This window comes from Delphinus delphis, chromosome 4 (genome assembly GCF_949987515.2).
Source record: "Delphinus delphis chromosome 4, mDelDel1.2, whole genome shotgun sequence".
NCBI lineage: Eukaryota > Metazoa > Chordata > Mammalia > Artiodactyla > Delphinidae > Delphinus > Delphinus delphis.
The window spans coordinates 45,519,101-45,536,548 of record NC_082686.1 but is presented as its reverse complement, the minus strand read 5'-3'; the positions used below and the strand labels follow the sequence as shown (position 1 = coordinate 45,536,548).

At 40.1% G+C, this 17,448-nt stretch overlaps 1 protein-coding gene across 4 annotated transcripts in view; it reads right to left on the bottom strand.

The window, feature by feature from the left end:
• ARL6 (ARF like GTPase 6) overlaps positions 1 to 17,448 on the bottom strand; it is a 53,491-nt gene extending 36,043 nt beyond the window's left edge. The window contains exons 1-3 of one of the 4 annotated variants that reach the window (XM_060010506.1): positions 16,675 to 17,448; positions 14,809 to 14,954; positions 13,008 to 13,157 (exon numbers count right to left, since the gene is read on the bottom strand). In XM_060010506.1, the coding sequence (XP_059866489.1) occupies positions 13,008 to 13,130 (123 nt within the window). In that variant the 5' untranslated portion in view covers positions 13,131 to 13,157; positions 14,809 to 14,954; positions 16,675 to 17,448. Of the gene's footprint in view, positions 1 to 13,007; positions 13,158 to 14,808; positions 15,244 to 16,674 lie in introns of those variants that run through there. The other 3 variants (XM_060010508.1, XM_060010505.1, XM_060010504.1) reach the window with 3 other exon arrangements.

Genomic DNA, 17,448 nt, shown 5'->3' with positions numbered 1-17,448 from the left:
GAAGGAAATCATAAAGATCAGATCAGAAATAAATGAAAAAGAAATGAAGGAAACGATAGCAAAGATCAATAAAACTAAAAGCTGGTTCTTTGAGAAGATAAACAAAATTGATAAACCATTAGCCAGACTCGTCAAGAAAAAAAGGGAGAAGACTCAAATCAATAGAATTAGAAATGAAAAAGGAGAAGTAACAACTGACACTGCAGAAATACAAAAGATCATGAGAGATTACTACAAGCAACTCTATGCCAATAAAATGGACAACCTGGAAGAATAGGACAAATTCTTAGAAATGCACAAGCTGCCAAGACTGAATCAGGAAGAAATAGAAAATATGAACAGAACAATCACAAGCACTGAAATTGAAACTCTGATTAAAAATCTTCCAACAAGCAAAAGCCCAGGACCAGATGGCTTCACAGGCGAATTCTATCAAACATTTAGAGAAGAGCTAACAGCTATCCTTCTCAAACTCTTCCAAAATATAGCAGAGGGAGGAACACTCAAACTCATTCTACGAGGCCACCATCACCCTGATTCAAAAACCAGACAAAAATGTCGTAAAGTAAGAAAACTACAGGCCAATATCACTGATGACATGGATGCAAAAATCCTCAACAAAATACTAGCAAAGAGAATCCTACAGCACATTAAAAGGATCATACACCATGACCAAGTAGGGTTGATTCCAGGAATGCAAGGATTCTTCAATATATGCAAATCAATCAACGTGATACACCATATTAACAAATTGAAGAATAAAAACCATATGATCATCTCAATAGATGCAGAAAAAGCTTTCAACAAAATTCAACACCCATTTATGATAAAAACCCTGCAGAAAGTAGGCATAGAGGGAACTTACCTCAACATAATAAAGGCCATATATGACAAACCCACAGCCAACATCATCCTCAATGGTGAAAAACTGAAACCATTTCCACTAAGATCAGGAACAAGACAAGGTTGCCCACTCTCACCACAATTATTCAACATAGTTTTGGAAGTTTTAGCCACAGCAATCACAGAAGAAAAGGAAATAAAAGGAATCCAAATCAGAAAAGAAGAAGTAAAGCTGTCACTGTTTGCAGATGACATGATACTATACATAGAGAATCCTAAAGATGCTACCAGAAAACTACTAGAGCTAATCAATGAATTTGGTAAAGTAGCAGGATACAAAATTAATGCACAGAAATCTCTGGCATTCCTATAAACGAATGATGTAAAATATGAAAGTGAAATCAAGAAAACACTCCCATTTACCACTGCAACAAAAAGAATGAAATATCTAGGAATAAACCTACCTAAGGAGACAAAACACCTGTATACAGAAAATTATAAGACACCGATAAAAGAAATTAAAGATGATACAAATAGATGGAAAGATATACCATGTTCTTGGATTGGAAGAATCAACATTGTGAAAATGACTCTACTACCCAAAGCAATCTACAGATTCAATGCAATCCGTATCAAACTACCACTGGCATTTTTCACAGAACTAGAACAAAAAATTTCACAATTTGTATGGAAACACACAAGACCCCAAATAGCCAAAGCAATCTTGAGAACAAAAAACGGAGCTGGAAGAATCAGGCTCCCTGACTTCAGACTATTCTACAAAGCCACAGTAGTCAAAACAGTACGGTACTGGCACAAAAACAGAAAGATAGATCAATGGAACAAGATAGAAAGCCCAGAGATAAACCGACGCACATACGGTAAAGGAGGCAGGAATAAAGGAGGCAGGAATGTACAGTGGAGAAAGGATAGCCTCTTCAATAAGTGGTGCTGGGAAAACTGGACAGGTACATGTAAAAGTATGAGATTAGAACACTTCCTAACACCATACACAAAAATAAGCTCAATATGGATTAAAGACCTAAATGTAAGGCCAGAAACTATCAAACTTTTAGAGGAAAACATAGGCAGAATACTCTATGACATAAATCACAGCTAGATCCTTTTTGACCCACCTCCTAGAGAAATGGAAATAAAAACAAAAATAAACAAATGGGACCTAATGAAACTTCAAAGCTTTTGCACAGCAAAGGAAACCATAAACAGGACCAAAAGACAACCCTCAGAATAGGAGAAAATATTTGCAAATGAAGCAACTGACAAAGGACTAATGTCCAAAATTTACAAGCAGCTCTTAACAAAAAAACAAACAACCCAATCCAAAAATGGGCAGAAGACCTATATGACAGTTCTCCAAAGAAGATATACAGACTGCCAACAAACACATGAAAGAATGCTAAACATCATTAATCATTAGAGAAATGCAAATCAAAACTACAATGAGATATCATCTCATACCAGTCAGAATGGCCATCATCCAAAAACCTAGAAACAATAAATGCTGGAGAGGGTGTGAAGAAAAGGGAACACTCTTGCACTGCTGGTGGGAATGTGAATTGATACAGCCACTGTGGAGAACAGTATGGAGGTTCCTTAAAAAACTAAAAATAGCACTACCATATGACCCAGCAATCCCACTACTGGGCATATACCCTGAGAAAACCATAATTCAAAAAGAGTCATGTACCAAAATGTTCATTGCAGTTCTATTTACAATAGCCTGGAGATGGAAACAACCTAAGTGTCCATCATCAGATGATGGATAAAGAAGATGTGGCACATATATACAATGGAATATTACTCAGCCATAAAAAGAAACAAAATTGAGCTATTTGTAATAAGGTGGATGGACCTAGAGTCTGTCATACAGAGTGAAGTAAGTCAGAAAGAGAAAGACAAATACCGTATGCTAACACATATATATGGAATTTAAGAAAAAAAAATGTCATGAAGAACCTAGGGGTAAGACAGGAATAAAGACACAGACCTACTAGAGAATGAACTTGAGGATATGGGGAGGGGGAAGGGTAAGCTGTGACAAAGCGAGAGAGTGGCATGGACATATATACACTACCCAACATAAAATAGATAGCTAGTTGGAAGCAGCCGCATAGAACAGGGAGATCAGCTCGGTGCTTTGGGACCACCTAGACGGGTGGGATAGGGAGGGTGGTAGTGAGGGAGACGCAAGAGGGAAGAGAGATGGGAACATATGTATATGTATAACTGATTCACTTTGTTATAAAACAGAAACTAGCACACCATTGTAAAGCAATTATACTCTAATACAGATGTAAAAAAAAAATAATGAATTTCTCATAGTGGATGTAAGCTCACAAGACACTTTTCTTGAGTTCAAAGGTAGGGAGGAAGCAAGTGTTATATCTGTGCCTGAATGACAGAGGTTTTGGGGTTTTTAAGAAGTCCCATTTCAAGTGTCCTCTTGGCTTCTGTCACCAAGTTGTTTTCTAAATTTTTTTAAAGTAAAGCAACTTACTCTGCTCTCAGGATGTAGAGGTCAATTGTTCTCAGGAGACAGGATAGTTGCTAAAGATTAAGGCTCAGGAAGTGGTGTCAGAAATTAGGCTATCTCCTTAATAATAGCCCTGGAGATAGTCTAGGCTAGTTCCATAATTCATCAGAGGTAGCAGAGAGATAGGTATGTTGGAAAGCAAAACAAGATTAATTAAAAAGTCTTACTTATTGGCTGCAAGCCTAGGTTTTCCTGAGGACTCTCCCTGACTAATGTGGTGTGTTAGGCAGGGTTAGTAGAACTTTCACAGGACTAGTCTGAAATTGGGATATTAGAATATTTCAAGATGATGGACTGAGCTCATGCTGCCTCCTTCCCCTTCTACCCCAAACAAATGACCAATAATGTTTAGAGAAGAAAGCTGTTCCCACCCATATCAAAGATTATCCCTACGGTAATAACCATGTCTTGGGACAGAAGATCACTATACTGTTGGGGGTGATGGAAAAAGATAATGTAATTTCTGTTTTGTTCTTTGAATGACATTTCTGCCAAGTTGAGTATAGTAGGCACTGGGGGGGCTGGTCCACTTTGGGGCTATTAACTGTGGCTCTGGTTTCAATCATTTTGTACTTATTTGAGACTACTTTTACAAAAAAATTACTTTTGAGGATATTCCTTCACGTGGAGAAAAATGGAAATATCTCCTATAGGATAGGACCTAAAGGACCCTACCTAAAGAATTTCCTTATAATCTTGCTCACAGCCTTACCTGCAGAAGTGCAGGTCACCAGCCACTAAGTTTAACTATTAGCCCAGGTTGATCTGCTGATAGCTGATCCATGGAACTAATTATGGACCCAAGCACAGCTGCACATGGTTCTGTTTTTACCATACATCCATCATTCTCTAAATTCAATTCAGACCCCATTCAATTGGGTAGGATGCTATATCTTCCTCTCAAGGACTGTTAAAGAAATCTCTCATAATCACCTAGGTCAGGAGACAGACTCCAATGTATATGGACTTTTTGACCTGTTCTTTTCCTTATTGGGGAAGAATCTCTTTTTCTCTGCCTCTATATAGAGAGAAATCCATTAAAATAATACTTCTAGTTACTCTGTCTCCCCTCTCCAAATTTATTCCTCTTCATAGGGGAAAAAAAAAAAGAGACTTCTTTGACTTCTCAGTTTATGAAATGGAAACCGACATCCTTGGTTCTGCCTCTCTCTTTGTCTCTGTCTCTTTGAGAGCCACATGCTTCTTGAAACCATGCATTCTCACCTGTTCTTAAGCATGCAGTAAACCTAGATGAGCAGGATCTTTCCCTGCGTAGGAAAGCTTGAATTTTGGGACACGAATCATAAACTAGAGTGTTAGCAAGTCCTCTGGCCAGACCTAAACCTTGCCCTCCACAATCACCTTTTTCAATAAAACTGCTAGCTTTTATCTCTGCCTGACTTCAGCATGTATATCTCAGCTGATTTCCAGCTTGGCTGGGGAGCCCCTTAAAACACCTAAATTGCTTTGCAAATCCATTTTCAACTTCTTATCACGGCTGCCTCAAACAAACTCCCACCTGAAAATACACCAGCAGTTAGTTGTTTTCACATGGCAAACTCACTCACATAGAAGAAGGGAATGATGACCAGAAGAAAAGAAATAATGGCATTTTTGTAATTCCAAAGCAATCTCGAACTAAACAGAAGTATAACTGAAGCCGTTGGGAGAAAGAAAAAAAAAAAGGCAGTAAGGCTTCTCATTCTGCTCAACCTGAAGCACTGTTTGGAGGCACTGAAGTCCACCTTCAATTACCATATTTAGGAGCAATGCTTCCCACTCTCCAGCCATTCAGTCATTAAGAGTACCAGCTTCCTAATTTTTGTTCTGTCTGTATGCAGTCTATATTAATTTTTACTCAGCATTTTTCATTGATTGACTAATGGTTTTTACCTAGATAAAAGTACTTACAACTGTAAATGTTAGCTGTCTACCCAATATCCACTCTCCTCTTCTTTCATACTTACAGGACCCCTATTACTAATGGAGGCAGCAATATGTCCTGCCTAAAAAAAAAAAATCCAGCCTCAGCCAATGAGGTAAAAGAGTCATCAGTTGGGGCTTCTAGGTAAGCTCTTTAAAGAGGGCTTATTTAGCAAGAAGGCTTATTCTTTTGCCCTGTTCTTTTCTCATCCCTGTGATTTAGAATATAGATAAGATAGTTAACTAAGGTGGCCATGTGGAGATCCTGAGGATCTTGAAGAAAACCAGGCACTAAGGATATCAAAGCAGAAAGATGGAAGATGCCTGGATCATGCAGCTGCCACACCAGCCTTGGAATACCTCTTCTGGACTTATTTAGATGACAGAAAAATAAGTATCTTATGCAGTCCACTGTTATGTGGGTTTTCTTTATATGTAGCAGAACCTAACTGTAACTCATGCATTATGTGGTAGATGTGCTAGCTTTATATATATTTCAGTTATTAAAATAATATGTTCCATTACTTACTACGTAAATGACTCAGTCATCTTGCTTGCTACTACTGATATGCATACCACACTCCTGGGAAACTGTCTAATTATCCTAGAATCTATAAAAATGATTCACCTTTCCCTTTGCTTTGCTCTTCTTGTAAAGAGAGAGCCAAAAAGAAGGCAATGCTACCTGAAAGTAAATTCCACAAATTTGTGAAGATCATCTGAGAAGCAAAGACATTTGGAAAATACTCCAGTTTAAATAATAAAGATTTACCTACCTACCTGCATAAAATACACTGCAAATTATGGCTGGCTGATACTTATTAATTTAAGGTACCACGAATTTGACAAGATTTCATAACATGATAATGAAGTTACAATGGCAAACAAAATAATCCTGCCTTATCTTTCTTTAGCAGAAAATACAGGGGGTGGAGTCAAGATGCTGGCAGGAGAGGACGCGGAGTTCACGTTTCTCCACAACTAGGGTGCCTGCTGGACACTGGTGGGGGACCTCAACGCCCTAGGAGATGGGAGGAACCCCCAAGCAACTGGGTAGCATGAGGGGGGATTGAGGGGGGAGGAGAAGTGGAGGCCAGACAGGACTGGTGCACCTGAGGGGTGGGTGGGAGAGGGGAGGGGTTCCCATGCCTGGAGGGAGCTTTGGGGGCTCAGAGGATCAGGGAGAGCACACCTAGCGTCTCCCTTGCCCAGTCGGGCCCTGGGAAGCCCTCAGGGCTCCTCAGCAGGGTCCTCCACCCTCCAAGGCCCTGTTGGTCCTAGAGCCATAGGAGGGAGGTGAGGGGAAGAAGAGGAGAGGTGGGTGGGAGGAGCCCTTCCAGACTGGAGGATCAGGGAAGTGCAACAGGCCTTTGCCCTGGCCACTTGGCCGCAAAAAGCTTGCTGGACTCCAAGGCCCCCTCCGGGCAGCGTGGGTCCTAGCAGCATAGGAGGGAGGCAAGGGGAGAAGAGGAGAGGTGGGAGGGAGGGGCCCTCTGGGGCCGGAGGATCAGGGGAGGTGCAGCCGGTGTTTCCCCACAATCCACTTGGGCCCCGGGAAGGCTGCTGGGCTCCCAGGCCTGGTGCTCTGATCTCCAGGGCCCCCTCCAGCCTTGTGGGTCCTAGGAGAATGGGAGGGAGGGAGGAGAGGGGAAGAGGAGGAGAGGCAGACCATCTGGGGCCAGGGGATCACAGAAGGCACTGTGGGCGTTTCCCCCACCCACTTGGCCCCAGGAAGCCTGCTGGGCTTCCAGGTCTGGTCCTCTGCCTTCCAGGATCTCCTCTGGCTGTGTGGGTCCCAGGGGCATAAGAGGGAAGGAGAGGGGAAAAGAAGAGAGGGCAATGGGGAGGGTCCTTCCAGGATCAGAGGATTGGGGGGAATATGCTTAGCACTTCCCCTGCCCACTCGGGCCCAGTGAGCCTGCTGGGGTCCTGGGTCCAGGTCCTCCACCCTCCAAGGCCAGAGGCACTGCCTGGGCCCCTCCTGCTGAGGCTCCTCCTGCTGCATTGAGCCTAAGACTCACCGCCCCACCCACCCAGCACCTCCAGGGTCTTTTCCTGCTCTGTTGGTCCTAAGCATAGGCCCCACCCCCACCTGAAACCCACCCCTGCCTACTCCCTACCCCCCACAGCCAAGGCATTTTCCGGATTTTTTTTTTCTTTTTCTCCTTACTATTGTGGCTCTGTTTTACCTTCTGTTGTTGTTTCAACTATATTTTTATTCTTTCTAACAAATCTGTTAGTTTTCTAACCTAATTTTATTTTTTACTCTTTGTTATCATTCTGCTCCTTTTCTTTCTTTCTTTTTTTTTTTTTTGCTGCCCCACACATCTTGCGAGATCTTGGTTCACGAGATGGGGGTCAGGCCAGAGTTCCTGCAGTGGGAGCTCTGAGTCCAAATCACTGGACTAACAGAGAACCTCAGACCCCAGGGAATATTCATTGGAGTGAGGTCTCCCAGAGGTCCTCATCTCGGCACCAAGACCCAGCTCCACCCAACAGCCTACAAACTCCAGTGCTGGAAGCCTCAGGCCAAACAACCAGTAAAACAGGAACACAATCCCACCCATCAAATCAAAAAAAGGGAAGACAAAAAAAAATGTTTCAGATGAAGGAGCAAGGTAAAAAATCTACAAGCCCAAATAAATGAAGAGGAAATAGGTAACCTACCTAAAAATAATTCAGAGTAATGACAGTAAAGATGATTCAGAATCTCAGAAACAGAATGGAGACACAGATTGAGAAAATACAGAAATGTTTAACAAAGATTTAGAAGAACTAAAGAACAAAGAAACAGAGATGAACAGCACAATAACTGAAATGAAAAACACACTAGAAGGAATCAATAACAGAATAACTGAGGCAGAAGAACAAATAAGTGAGCTGGAAGACAGAATGGTGGAAATAACTGCCAAGGAACAGAATAAGGAAGAAAGAAAGAAAAGAATTGAAGACAAACTTAGAGACCTCTGGGACAACACTAAATGCACCAACGTTCAAATTATAGGAGTCTCAGAAGAAGAAGAGAAAAAGAAAGGGTCTGAGAAAATATTTGAAGAGATTACAGTGGAAAACTACCCTACCATGGGGAAGGAAATAGTCACCCAAGTCCAGGAAGCACAGCGAGTGCCATACGGGATAAACCCTAGGAGAAACACACCAAGACACATATTAGTCAAACCAACAAAAACTAAATTCAAAGAAAAAATATTAAAGGCAGCAAGGGAAAAGCAAAAATTAACATACAAAGGAATCCCCATAAGGTTATCAGCTAATATTTCAGCAGAAACTCTGCAGGCCAGAAGGGAGTGGCAGGATATACTTAAAGGGATGAAAGAGAAAAACCTACAACCAAGATTACTCTACCCAGCAAGGATTTCATTCATATTCAACGGCAAAAGCTAACAGAATTCAGCACCACCAAACCAGCTTTACAGCAAACGCTAAAGGAACTTCTCTAGGCGGGAAACACAAGAGAAGAAAAAGACCCACAAAAACAAACCCAAAGCAATTAAGAAAATGGTAGTAGGAACACAGATATCGATAATAACCTTGAATGTAAATGGATTAAATGCTCCAACTAAAAGACACAGACTGGTTGAATGGATACCAAAGTAGACCATAAACATGCTGTCTACAAGAGACCCATTTCAGACCTAGGGACACATACAGACTGAAAGTGAAGGGATGGAAAAAGATATTCCATGTAAATGGAAATCAAAAGAAAGCTGGAGTAGCAATACTCGTATCAGATAAAATAGACTTTTAAATAAAGACTGTTACAAGAGATAAGGAAGGACACTACATAATGATAAAGGGATCAATCCAAGAAGATATAACAATTATAAATATTTATACACCCAACATAGGATCACCTCAATACATAAGGCAAATGCTAACAACCATAAAAGGGGAAATCGACAGTAACACAATAATAGTACGGGACTTTAACACCCCACTTACACCAGTGGACAGGTCATCCAAACAGAAGATAAATAAGGAAACACAAGCTTTAAATGACACAATAGACCAGATAGATTTAATTGATATTTATAGGACATTCCATCTGAAAGTGGCAGAATACACTTTCTTCTCAAGTGCACATGGAACATTCTCCAGGATAGTTCACATCTTGGGTCACAAATCAAGCCTCAGTAAATTTAAGAAGACTGAAATCGTATCAAGCATCTTTTCTGACCACAACACTGGAAAAAAACTGCAAAAAATACAAATACATGGAGGCTAAACAGTACACTACTAAATAATCAAGAGATCACTGAAGAAATCAAGAAGAAATTAAAAAAAAAAGAAACAAATGACAACAAAAACACCGTAACCCAAAATCTATGGGATGCAGCAAAAGAAGTTCTAAGAGGGAAGTTTATAGCAATTCAATCTCACCTCAAGAAATAAAAGTCTCAAACAATCTAACCTTACACGTAAAGCAACTAGAGAAAGAAGAACAAAGAAAACCCAAAGTCAGTAGAAGGAAAGAAATCATAAAAATCAGAGCAGAAATAAATGAAATAGAAATGAAGAAAACAATAGCAAAGATAAATAAAACTAAAAGTTGGTTCTTCGAGAAGATAAACAAAATTGATAAACATTTAGCCAGACTCATCAAGAAAAAAAGAGGATGCAAATCAGTAAAATTAGAAATGAAAAAGGAGAAATCACTTCTGACATCGCAGAAATACAAAGGATTATAAGAGACTACTACAAACAACTATATGCCAATAAAATGGACAAGCACGAAGAAATGGACAAATTCTTGGAAAGGTACAATTTTCCAAGAGTGAACCAGGAAGAATTAGAAAATATAAACAGACCTATCACAAGTAATGAAATTGGAACTGTAATTAAAAATCTTCCAACAAACAGAAGTCCAGGACCAGGTGGCTTCACAGGCAAATTCTATCAGACATTTAGAGAAGAGCTAACACCAATCCTTCTCAAAATCTTCCAAAAAATTGCAGAGGGAGGAACACTCCCAAATTTGTTCTGCAAAGCCACCATCACCCTGATACCAAAACCAGACAAAGATATCACAAAAAAAATAAAACAGACCAGTATCACTAATGAACATAGATGCAAAAATCCTCAACAAAATAGTAGCAAACAGAATCCAACAACACATTAAAAGGATCATACATAATGATCAAGTGGGATTTATCCCAGGAACGCAAGGATTCTTCAATATATGAAAATCAATCAATGTGATACACCGTATTAACAAATTAAGGAATAAAGACCATATGATCATCTCAATAGATGCAGAAAAAGCTTTTGACAAAATTCAACACCCATTTATGATAAAAACCCTCCAGAAAATGGGCACAGAGGGAACTTACCTCAACGTAATAAAGGCCATATAGGAGAAACCCACAGCAAACATCATTCTCAATGGTGAAAAACTGAAAGCATTTCCACTAAGACTGGGAATATGACAAGGATGGCCACTCTCGCCACTCTTACTCAACATAGTTTTGGAATTTCTAGCCACGGCAATCAGAGAAGAAAAAGAAATAAAACAAACACAAATTGGAAAAGAAGAAGTAAAACTGTCACTGTTTGCAGATGACATGATAGTATACATAGAAAATCCTAAAGATGCCACCAGAAAACTACTAGAACTAATCAATGAATTTGGTAAGGCTGCAGGATACAAAATTAATGCACAGAAATCTCTGGCATTCCTATACACCAACAACAAAAAATCAGAAAGAGAAATCAAGGAAACAATCCCATTTACCATTGCAACAAAAAGAATAAAATATCTAGGAATAAACCTACTACCTAAGGAGGCAAAAGACTTGTACTTAGAAAACTATAAAACATTGATGACAGAAATCAAAGATGACATAAACAGATGGAGAAATATACCATGTTCTTGGATTGGAAGAATCATTATTGCAAAAATGACTATACTACCCAAAGCAATCTATGGATTCAATGCAATCCCTATCAAACTACCAATGGCATTCTTCACAGAAATAGAACAAAAATTTTACAATTCGTATGGAAACGCAAAAGACCCTGAATAGCCAAAGCAATCTTGAGAAAGAAAAATGGAGCTGGAGGTATCAGGCTACCCAATTTCAAACCATACTACAAAGCTACAGTAATCAAGACAGTATGGTACTGGCACAAAAACAGAAATATAGATCAATGGAACAGGATAGAAAGCCCAGAGATAAACCCATGCACCTATGGTCACCTAAACTATGACAAGGGAGGCAAGAACATACAATGAAGAAAAGACAGCCTCTTCAATAAGCGGTGCTGGGAAAACTGGACAGCTACATGTAAAAGAATGAAATTAGAACATTCCCTAACACTATACACGAAAATAAACTCCAAATGGATTAAAGACCTAAATGTAAGACCAGCCACTATAAAACTCTCAGAGGAAAACACAGGAAACACACTCTTTGACAGAAACCACAGCAGGATCTTTTTTGACCCACCTCCTAGAGTAATGAAAATAAAAACAAAAATAAACAAATGGGACCTAATTAAACTTAAAAGCTTTTGCACAGCAAAGGAAACCATAAACAAGACAGTAAGACAACCCTCAGAATGGGAGAAAATATTTGCAAAGGAAACAATGGACAAAGGATTAATCTCCAAAATATATAAACAGCTCATGCAGCTCAATATCAAAAAAACCAACAACCCAATTAAAAAATGGGCGGAAGACCTAAATGGATACTTCATGAAAGAAGACATACAGATGGCCAAGAGGCACATGAAAATATGCTCAACATCACTAATTACTAGAGAAACGCAAATCAATACTACAATGAGGTATCACCTCACACCAGTCAGAATGACCATCATCAAAAAATCTACACACAATAAATGCTGGAGAAGGTGTGGAGAAAAGGGAACCCTCTTGCACTGTGGGTGGAAATGTTAATTGATACAGCCACTATGGAGAACAGTATGGAGGTTCCTTAAAAAACTGAAAATAGAACTACCATGTGACCCAGTAATCACACTACTGGGCATACACCCAGAGAAAACCATAATTCAAAAGGACACATGCACCCCAATATTCACTGCAGCACTATTTACAAGAGCCAGGACATGGAAACAATCTAGGTGTCCAATGAGAGATGAATGGATAAAGAAGATGTGGTACATATATTGAATGGAATATTACTCAGCTATAAAAAGGAACAATATTGGGTTCTTTGTGACGTGGATGGACCGAGAGTCTGTCATACGGAGTGAAGTAAGCCAGAAAGAGAAAAACAAATATTGTGTATTAACGCATATATGTGGAATCTCGAAAAATGGTATAGATGAACCTATTTGTAGGGCAGGAATAGAGATGCAGACATAGAGAATGGACATGTGGATATGGGGGGAAGGGAGGGTGGGACGACTTGGGAGATTAGGTTTGACATAAATACACTTCCATGTGCAAAATAGATAGCTAGTGGGAACCTGCTGTATAGCACAGGGAGCTCAGCTTGGTTCTCTGTGATGACCTAGATGGTGGGAGAAGCAGGAGAGGGAGGTTCAAGAGGGAGGGATATAGGTATACGTATAGCTGATTCACTTCATTGTACAGCAGAAACTAACACAACATTGTAAAGCAAATTTACTCCAATAAAAAAAAAATGGATTATAAAAAAACAGTCCTTTAAAAAAAATACACAAAGTATCTAATAAATATACTTACGTTTGAAGGTTTAAGTTTATTAATGATTGTTGTTTTGCCACTATTATCCAGCCCAAGGCACAAAACATGAACCTCCTTCTTCCTCAGGCCAAGCAAGCCTGAAAGTCTGTCTAGCAATCCCATAATGTGAGTCAAGTATTTACAAACCAGCTGCAAGTCAGGGGAAAAAAAAAAAGATATATTACCCACAGGCACCTTAAGAATAGAAAATATGAGCATATGTATCCCAAATTTCAGAATTTAAAGACACAGTGATATTGTGAAAACCATGTCAATGTAGCTTTGCATTTAGTAAACAGAGTTTAAGCTGATTACCAGAAAGGAGTCTTAACTGAAATGCAGATTGGCAGATAATAACCCCTGGCAACACAGAATAATGCCCTTGAAGTAACTGGACATTTCTCATCGTAACATATAATACTTAAGAAGAAAATGTGGTTAAACTCAGAATCATGTGGAGTCTGCCATTTGTGATACTTGAGAATACTTGCACCCTTTTCTGGAAATCTGGAACAATGATGGGCAATGGCGTTCATGTGAGCCTGATGCTGAAGCTTAGAAAGTAGAAGGCAGACCAGAATAACAGAGAATAACTGAGATTTTGGCTACATCATTTGAGCCACTGGTCACATCTTTTTCTAAAGCCAGTCCCCTTGTAGTTTGCAATAATACAAAGTAATAAACATTAAATTCACCATTTTTGTTTCTTTGCTTGATTATATCCAGTTTAGGTTATGTCTTCTATGAAAAGAAACAAAAAATCCTAACTGATATATTTATCTTAATTTTTCCTTAGTCTTTACGTATATCTTTGTAAGTCACCACAAATCCATTTGGGAAGAAGGTTGTGTATAAAACACACACACAATTTGAACCTTAATAAATACCTGTTTCTTTGAAACTATAACTTACATGAACTATCCTGTTAAGTATCATTTTAAAAGAATTTTAACTAGTGTACTAGTAAAGAATATGAATGTAAATACCAATCTTACATTTTCATCTCATTTTCTCAAATACCATAAAAGTTTCTTTGTTAACTTGTCCCTGAAGTGTTCATTTGTTTATCAATTCTTTCTTTGGAAAAACAAATCCTTCCAATGCAAACTTTCAAAAAAACTCTGTCAGTAATCCAAACACAAGCATTTTGAAGTCAGATAAAACTGCTGATGATGCGTTGCTGGCTATGTGATAACTTTATGGCTATTCATACCCTTCTAAGGTACTGTTAGATTTAGACTTCAGGTCTCCAAATGAAACTTTCCAAAGGTTCTTCCTTTGGGTCCATCACCACCCCCACCTCCCAAAACATTATTATGTGGTGGGAGAAGAGAGATACCACTTTTGCCAGCCCTCAACTGCTGCAGGGACTGCTACAGCAGTAACTACAATACACCTGTATTCCAAACATTTCCTATTACTCTCCAAACCACCATTTTCAAAGTTCTCTTAAAAAACAAAACAAAACAAAACAAAAAACCCTCTAAATATCAGTTTCATTTAATAGATTTATTCTCATCTCCATCTAAGGTTCCAGAAGCTTGTCATCTTACAGCTCCTTCAGTATTTTTTTTATTCCACACCAAAAAGGCAAGACCATACCTTGAAGGATGAGGATTCAGCAACTTAAAAAATAAGAAGCTTCCAAGACAACTGCATCTGAAAGGTGGCTGCATCATTAGTTTTGCTTAGGCCCCTTCAGAGATCATTATGGACAGAAATTTCAAAACTGAATTCCAATGATGTGCAGAAAAGAGAAGGTAAAGCGCCCCACCCAAACATGGGGCCACAGTTGTCTTACCCAAGGGATGGGTTTGACTTCAGGTACTCCATTTGTGCCGCTTGAATCGACTTCTCTCCTTGTGTTGGAGATTCAAATCTCACTCAACCCATTCCTTTAAATCTCAGCTTAGGGATAGACATCTGTAGAATCTACTTTAAGTTAGCCTTCGGATATCATGAAACAATTCACACAGACCATTTTAATTCAAGGCAAATTTGCTATTACTCACTTTGTTATTAATTGTACTAAGCGTATTGATATAGGTTTATATCCTGTTTTCCAATTCCCATACAATTTTGAATAGATTTTAAAAAATATGACCACTTCTCATATCATCCCCCTCTGGGCATCTACAATAAAGCATTGATTGTCAAAAGCTTGATACATGAATATTCGTTTTTTCATAGAACATCGGATTGTGATTTTCTCTCCCCTTTTTCATGGATTATCAAACACCTGATGCTTGTTATTGAAATACTGTGGGATATGCAATTTAAAAGAGAAGTGGCATGGACATATATACACTACCAAACGTAAAATAGATAGCTAGCATAGCACAGGGGGATCAGCCCCAGAGGGGTGGGATAGGGAGGGTGGGAGGGAGGGAGACGTAAGAGGGAAGAGAGATGGGAACATATGTATATGCATAACTGATTCACTTTGTTATAAAGCAGAAACTAACAACACTGTAAAGCAATTATACTCCAATAAAGATGTTAAAAAAAAATAAAATAAAAAAAGTCAGTTGTTCTAAGAGATATAATTACATTTATTGAAGTTGCTTTATAAACAACTATCATAGAGCCTTATATATGCTTCTATTTCTTAGTAATTATACATCTTTATAAATTTACTTTTTGCTTGCATGAAATAAGGAAACAAGATAACTTAAGTCACTGGACATTCATTAACCATGTCCTAAGTGCACAGAAGGAGATACAGTGAAAGTTTTCTGTAGCAACCTACTCCTATAGCCATGATTCTCGACCCTGGCTGCACACTGGAATCAGCTAGCTGGATTAGTATTTCTGAAGATGGAATCAGGGCATCTGTATTTTAAAAAGCTACACAGTGTTTCTGATGTACAGTCACTATTGAGAACTTCAGGATTTTAGAATAAAGTCTAAACCTCCATGCATAGCTTTTAAAGTTGTTCATAATCTGGCTCCAATCTACCTTTCCAGTTTCTTATTTTACTGTTTTCCTCTCTCTGCAAACCAGCCAATCAAATTCTCTTGGCTGTTATCTGAGGAATGGCTTTCTTTTCTTTTCTTTCTTTCTTTCTTTTGGCCCCTCCAGGCGTCACGAGGGAATCTTAGTTCCCCAGCAAGGGATTGAACCGGGCCCCCTGCAGTGGAAGCGAGGAGTCTTAACCACTGGACCACCAGGGAAGTCCCAGAATCTGCTTTCTAAAGTTTTTTTTTTAACTTGTTGCCAGAAAAGTCCTGAAGAATTAGGATGTTACCCATAGTTACGAGCTTGGAAGGTAGGCTACACAGAGAGAGTGGTCGAGCAAAGAAAACACCATGAATGGTACTTTGTAACTTTAAAAATGTTTCTAGAGTGAATTATAGCACACTCTCACTACCCCCAATAAATATTTTTATTCAGCTTTCAGTCTTTGATGATGAAATTTCAATTATACTTCCCACACAGCAAAGAGGCCCAAATCGGGTAGTGTTAAAACCATCCAATCAAACAAAAATTCACCCAAAGCAGTTCCATGAGTTTTCTGGGGTCCATAGCCCACTTCTTCTTTTCTAGTTCTCGCACATTAGAAACCAGCACACGGAGTGAAAACCATGAGGAAGAGCAATTCTAAAATTGGTGGCGGAGGGGACTGGGGGGTGGCGCTGGGTACAAAAATTGGGGTTGGGGAGATACCTGGTCTTTGAGATTAGTCCTGCGGGCCCGGGAGCTGCTGAAGAACAGGAATGGACGCACTCGCTCGTATCCCTCTCGGCAACGGGAATATGGTGCGGGCGTCCCTCAGCCTTCCTCTCTAGGTCTCCACAGGAAGGATTCCTAGGCCTGAGCAAAGCCGCCTCCGCAAGTTGGGTGAAGCGGTAGCCTCTGGCTCAGCCCAAGCATCAGTGGCGGGTCAGACGCCGTGGTGCGTGGCGTTCCCCGGGCAACCGGAGGTTTTTCCGGTGCGGAGCCACGCCTCCTCAGGTCTCAGCGCGTCAGCCGCTGTGCTCCCGTTAAGGGATTGAAGAGCTCACCCAAATGCCAGAGGCATAGCGAGGAGTATTGAAGAAGTGTAAGCGAGGTTGAAGGGGTGAACTGCCGCCTCCCAGCGAGGAGCCGCGCTGTTCCCCGGTGGAGCATAATGGGAGTTGTAGGCTTGCGCACAGCCTGCTGGGAAGTGTTCGGCGTCCGCGTTGGCTTCGGGCCTTTCTCGCCGCACGGTCTCTCCGCCCTCTCGGGAAAGTCAGCTCAGAGGGAGCGGCGCACTTTGTGGCGCCCAGAGCGCTGAGGAGTCTGCGTCGACGTCGAGCATGGGCGCAGCGCGGTGGCGACAACTGCGGGACCCGACTATGAGCTCTAGGGCGAGAAGTACGCCAGAATTGCCTGGTAGCCCATCGCATCCACCCTTTAACAGGCTGTTAGGCCTCAGACCCCGGAGTCCTGGAGAAGCAAAACCGTTCGTGCGGGCAA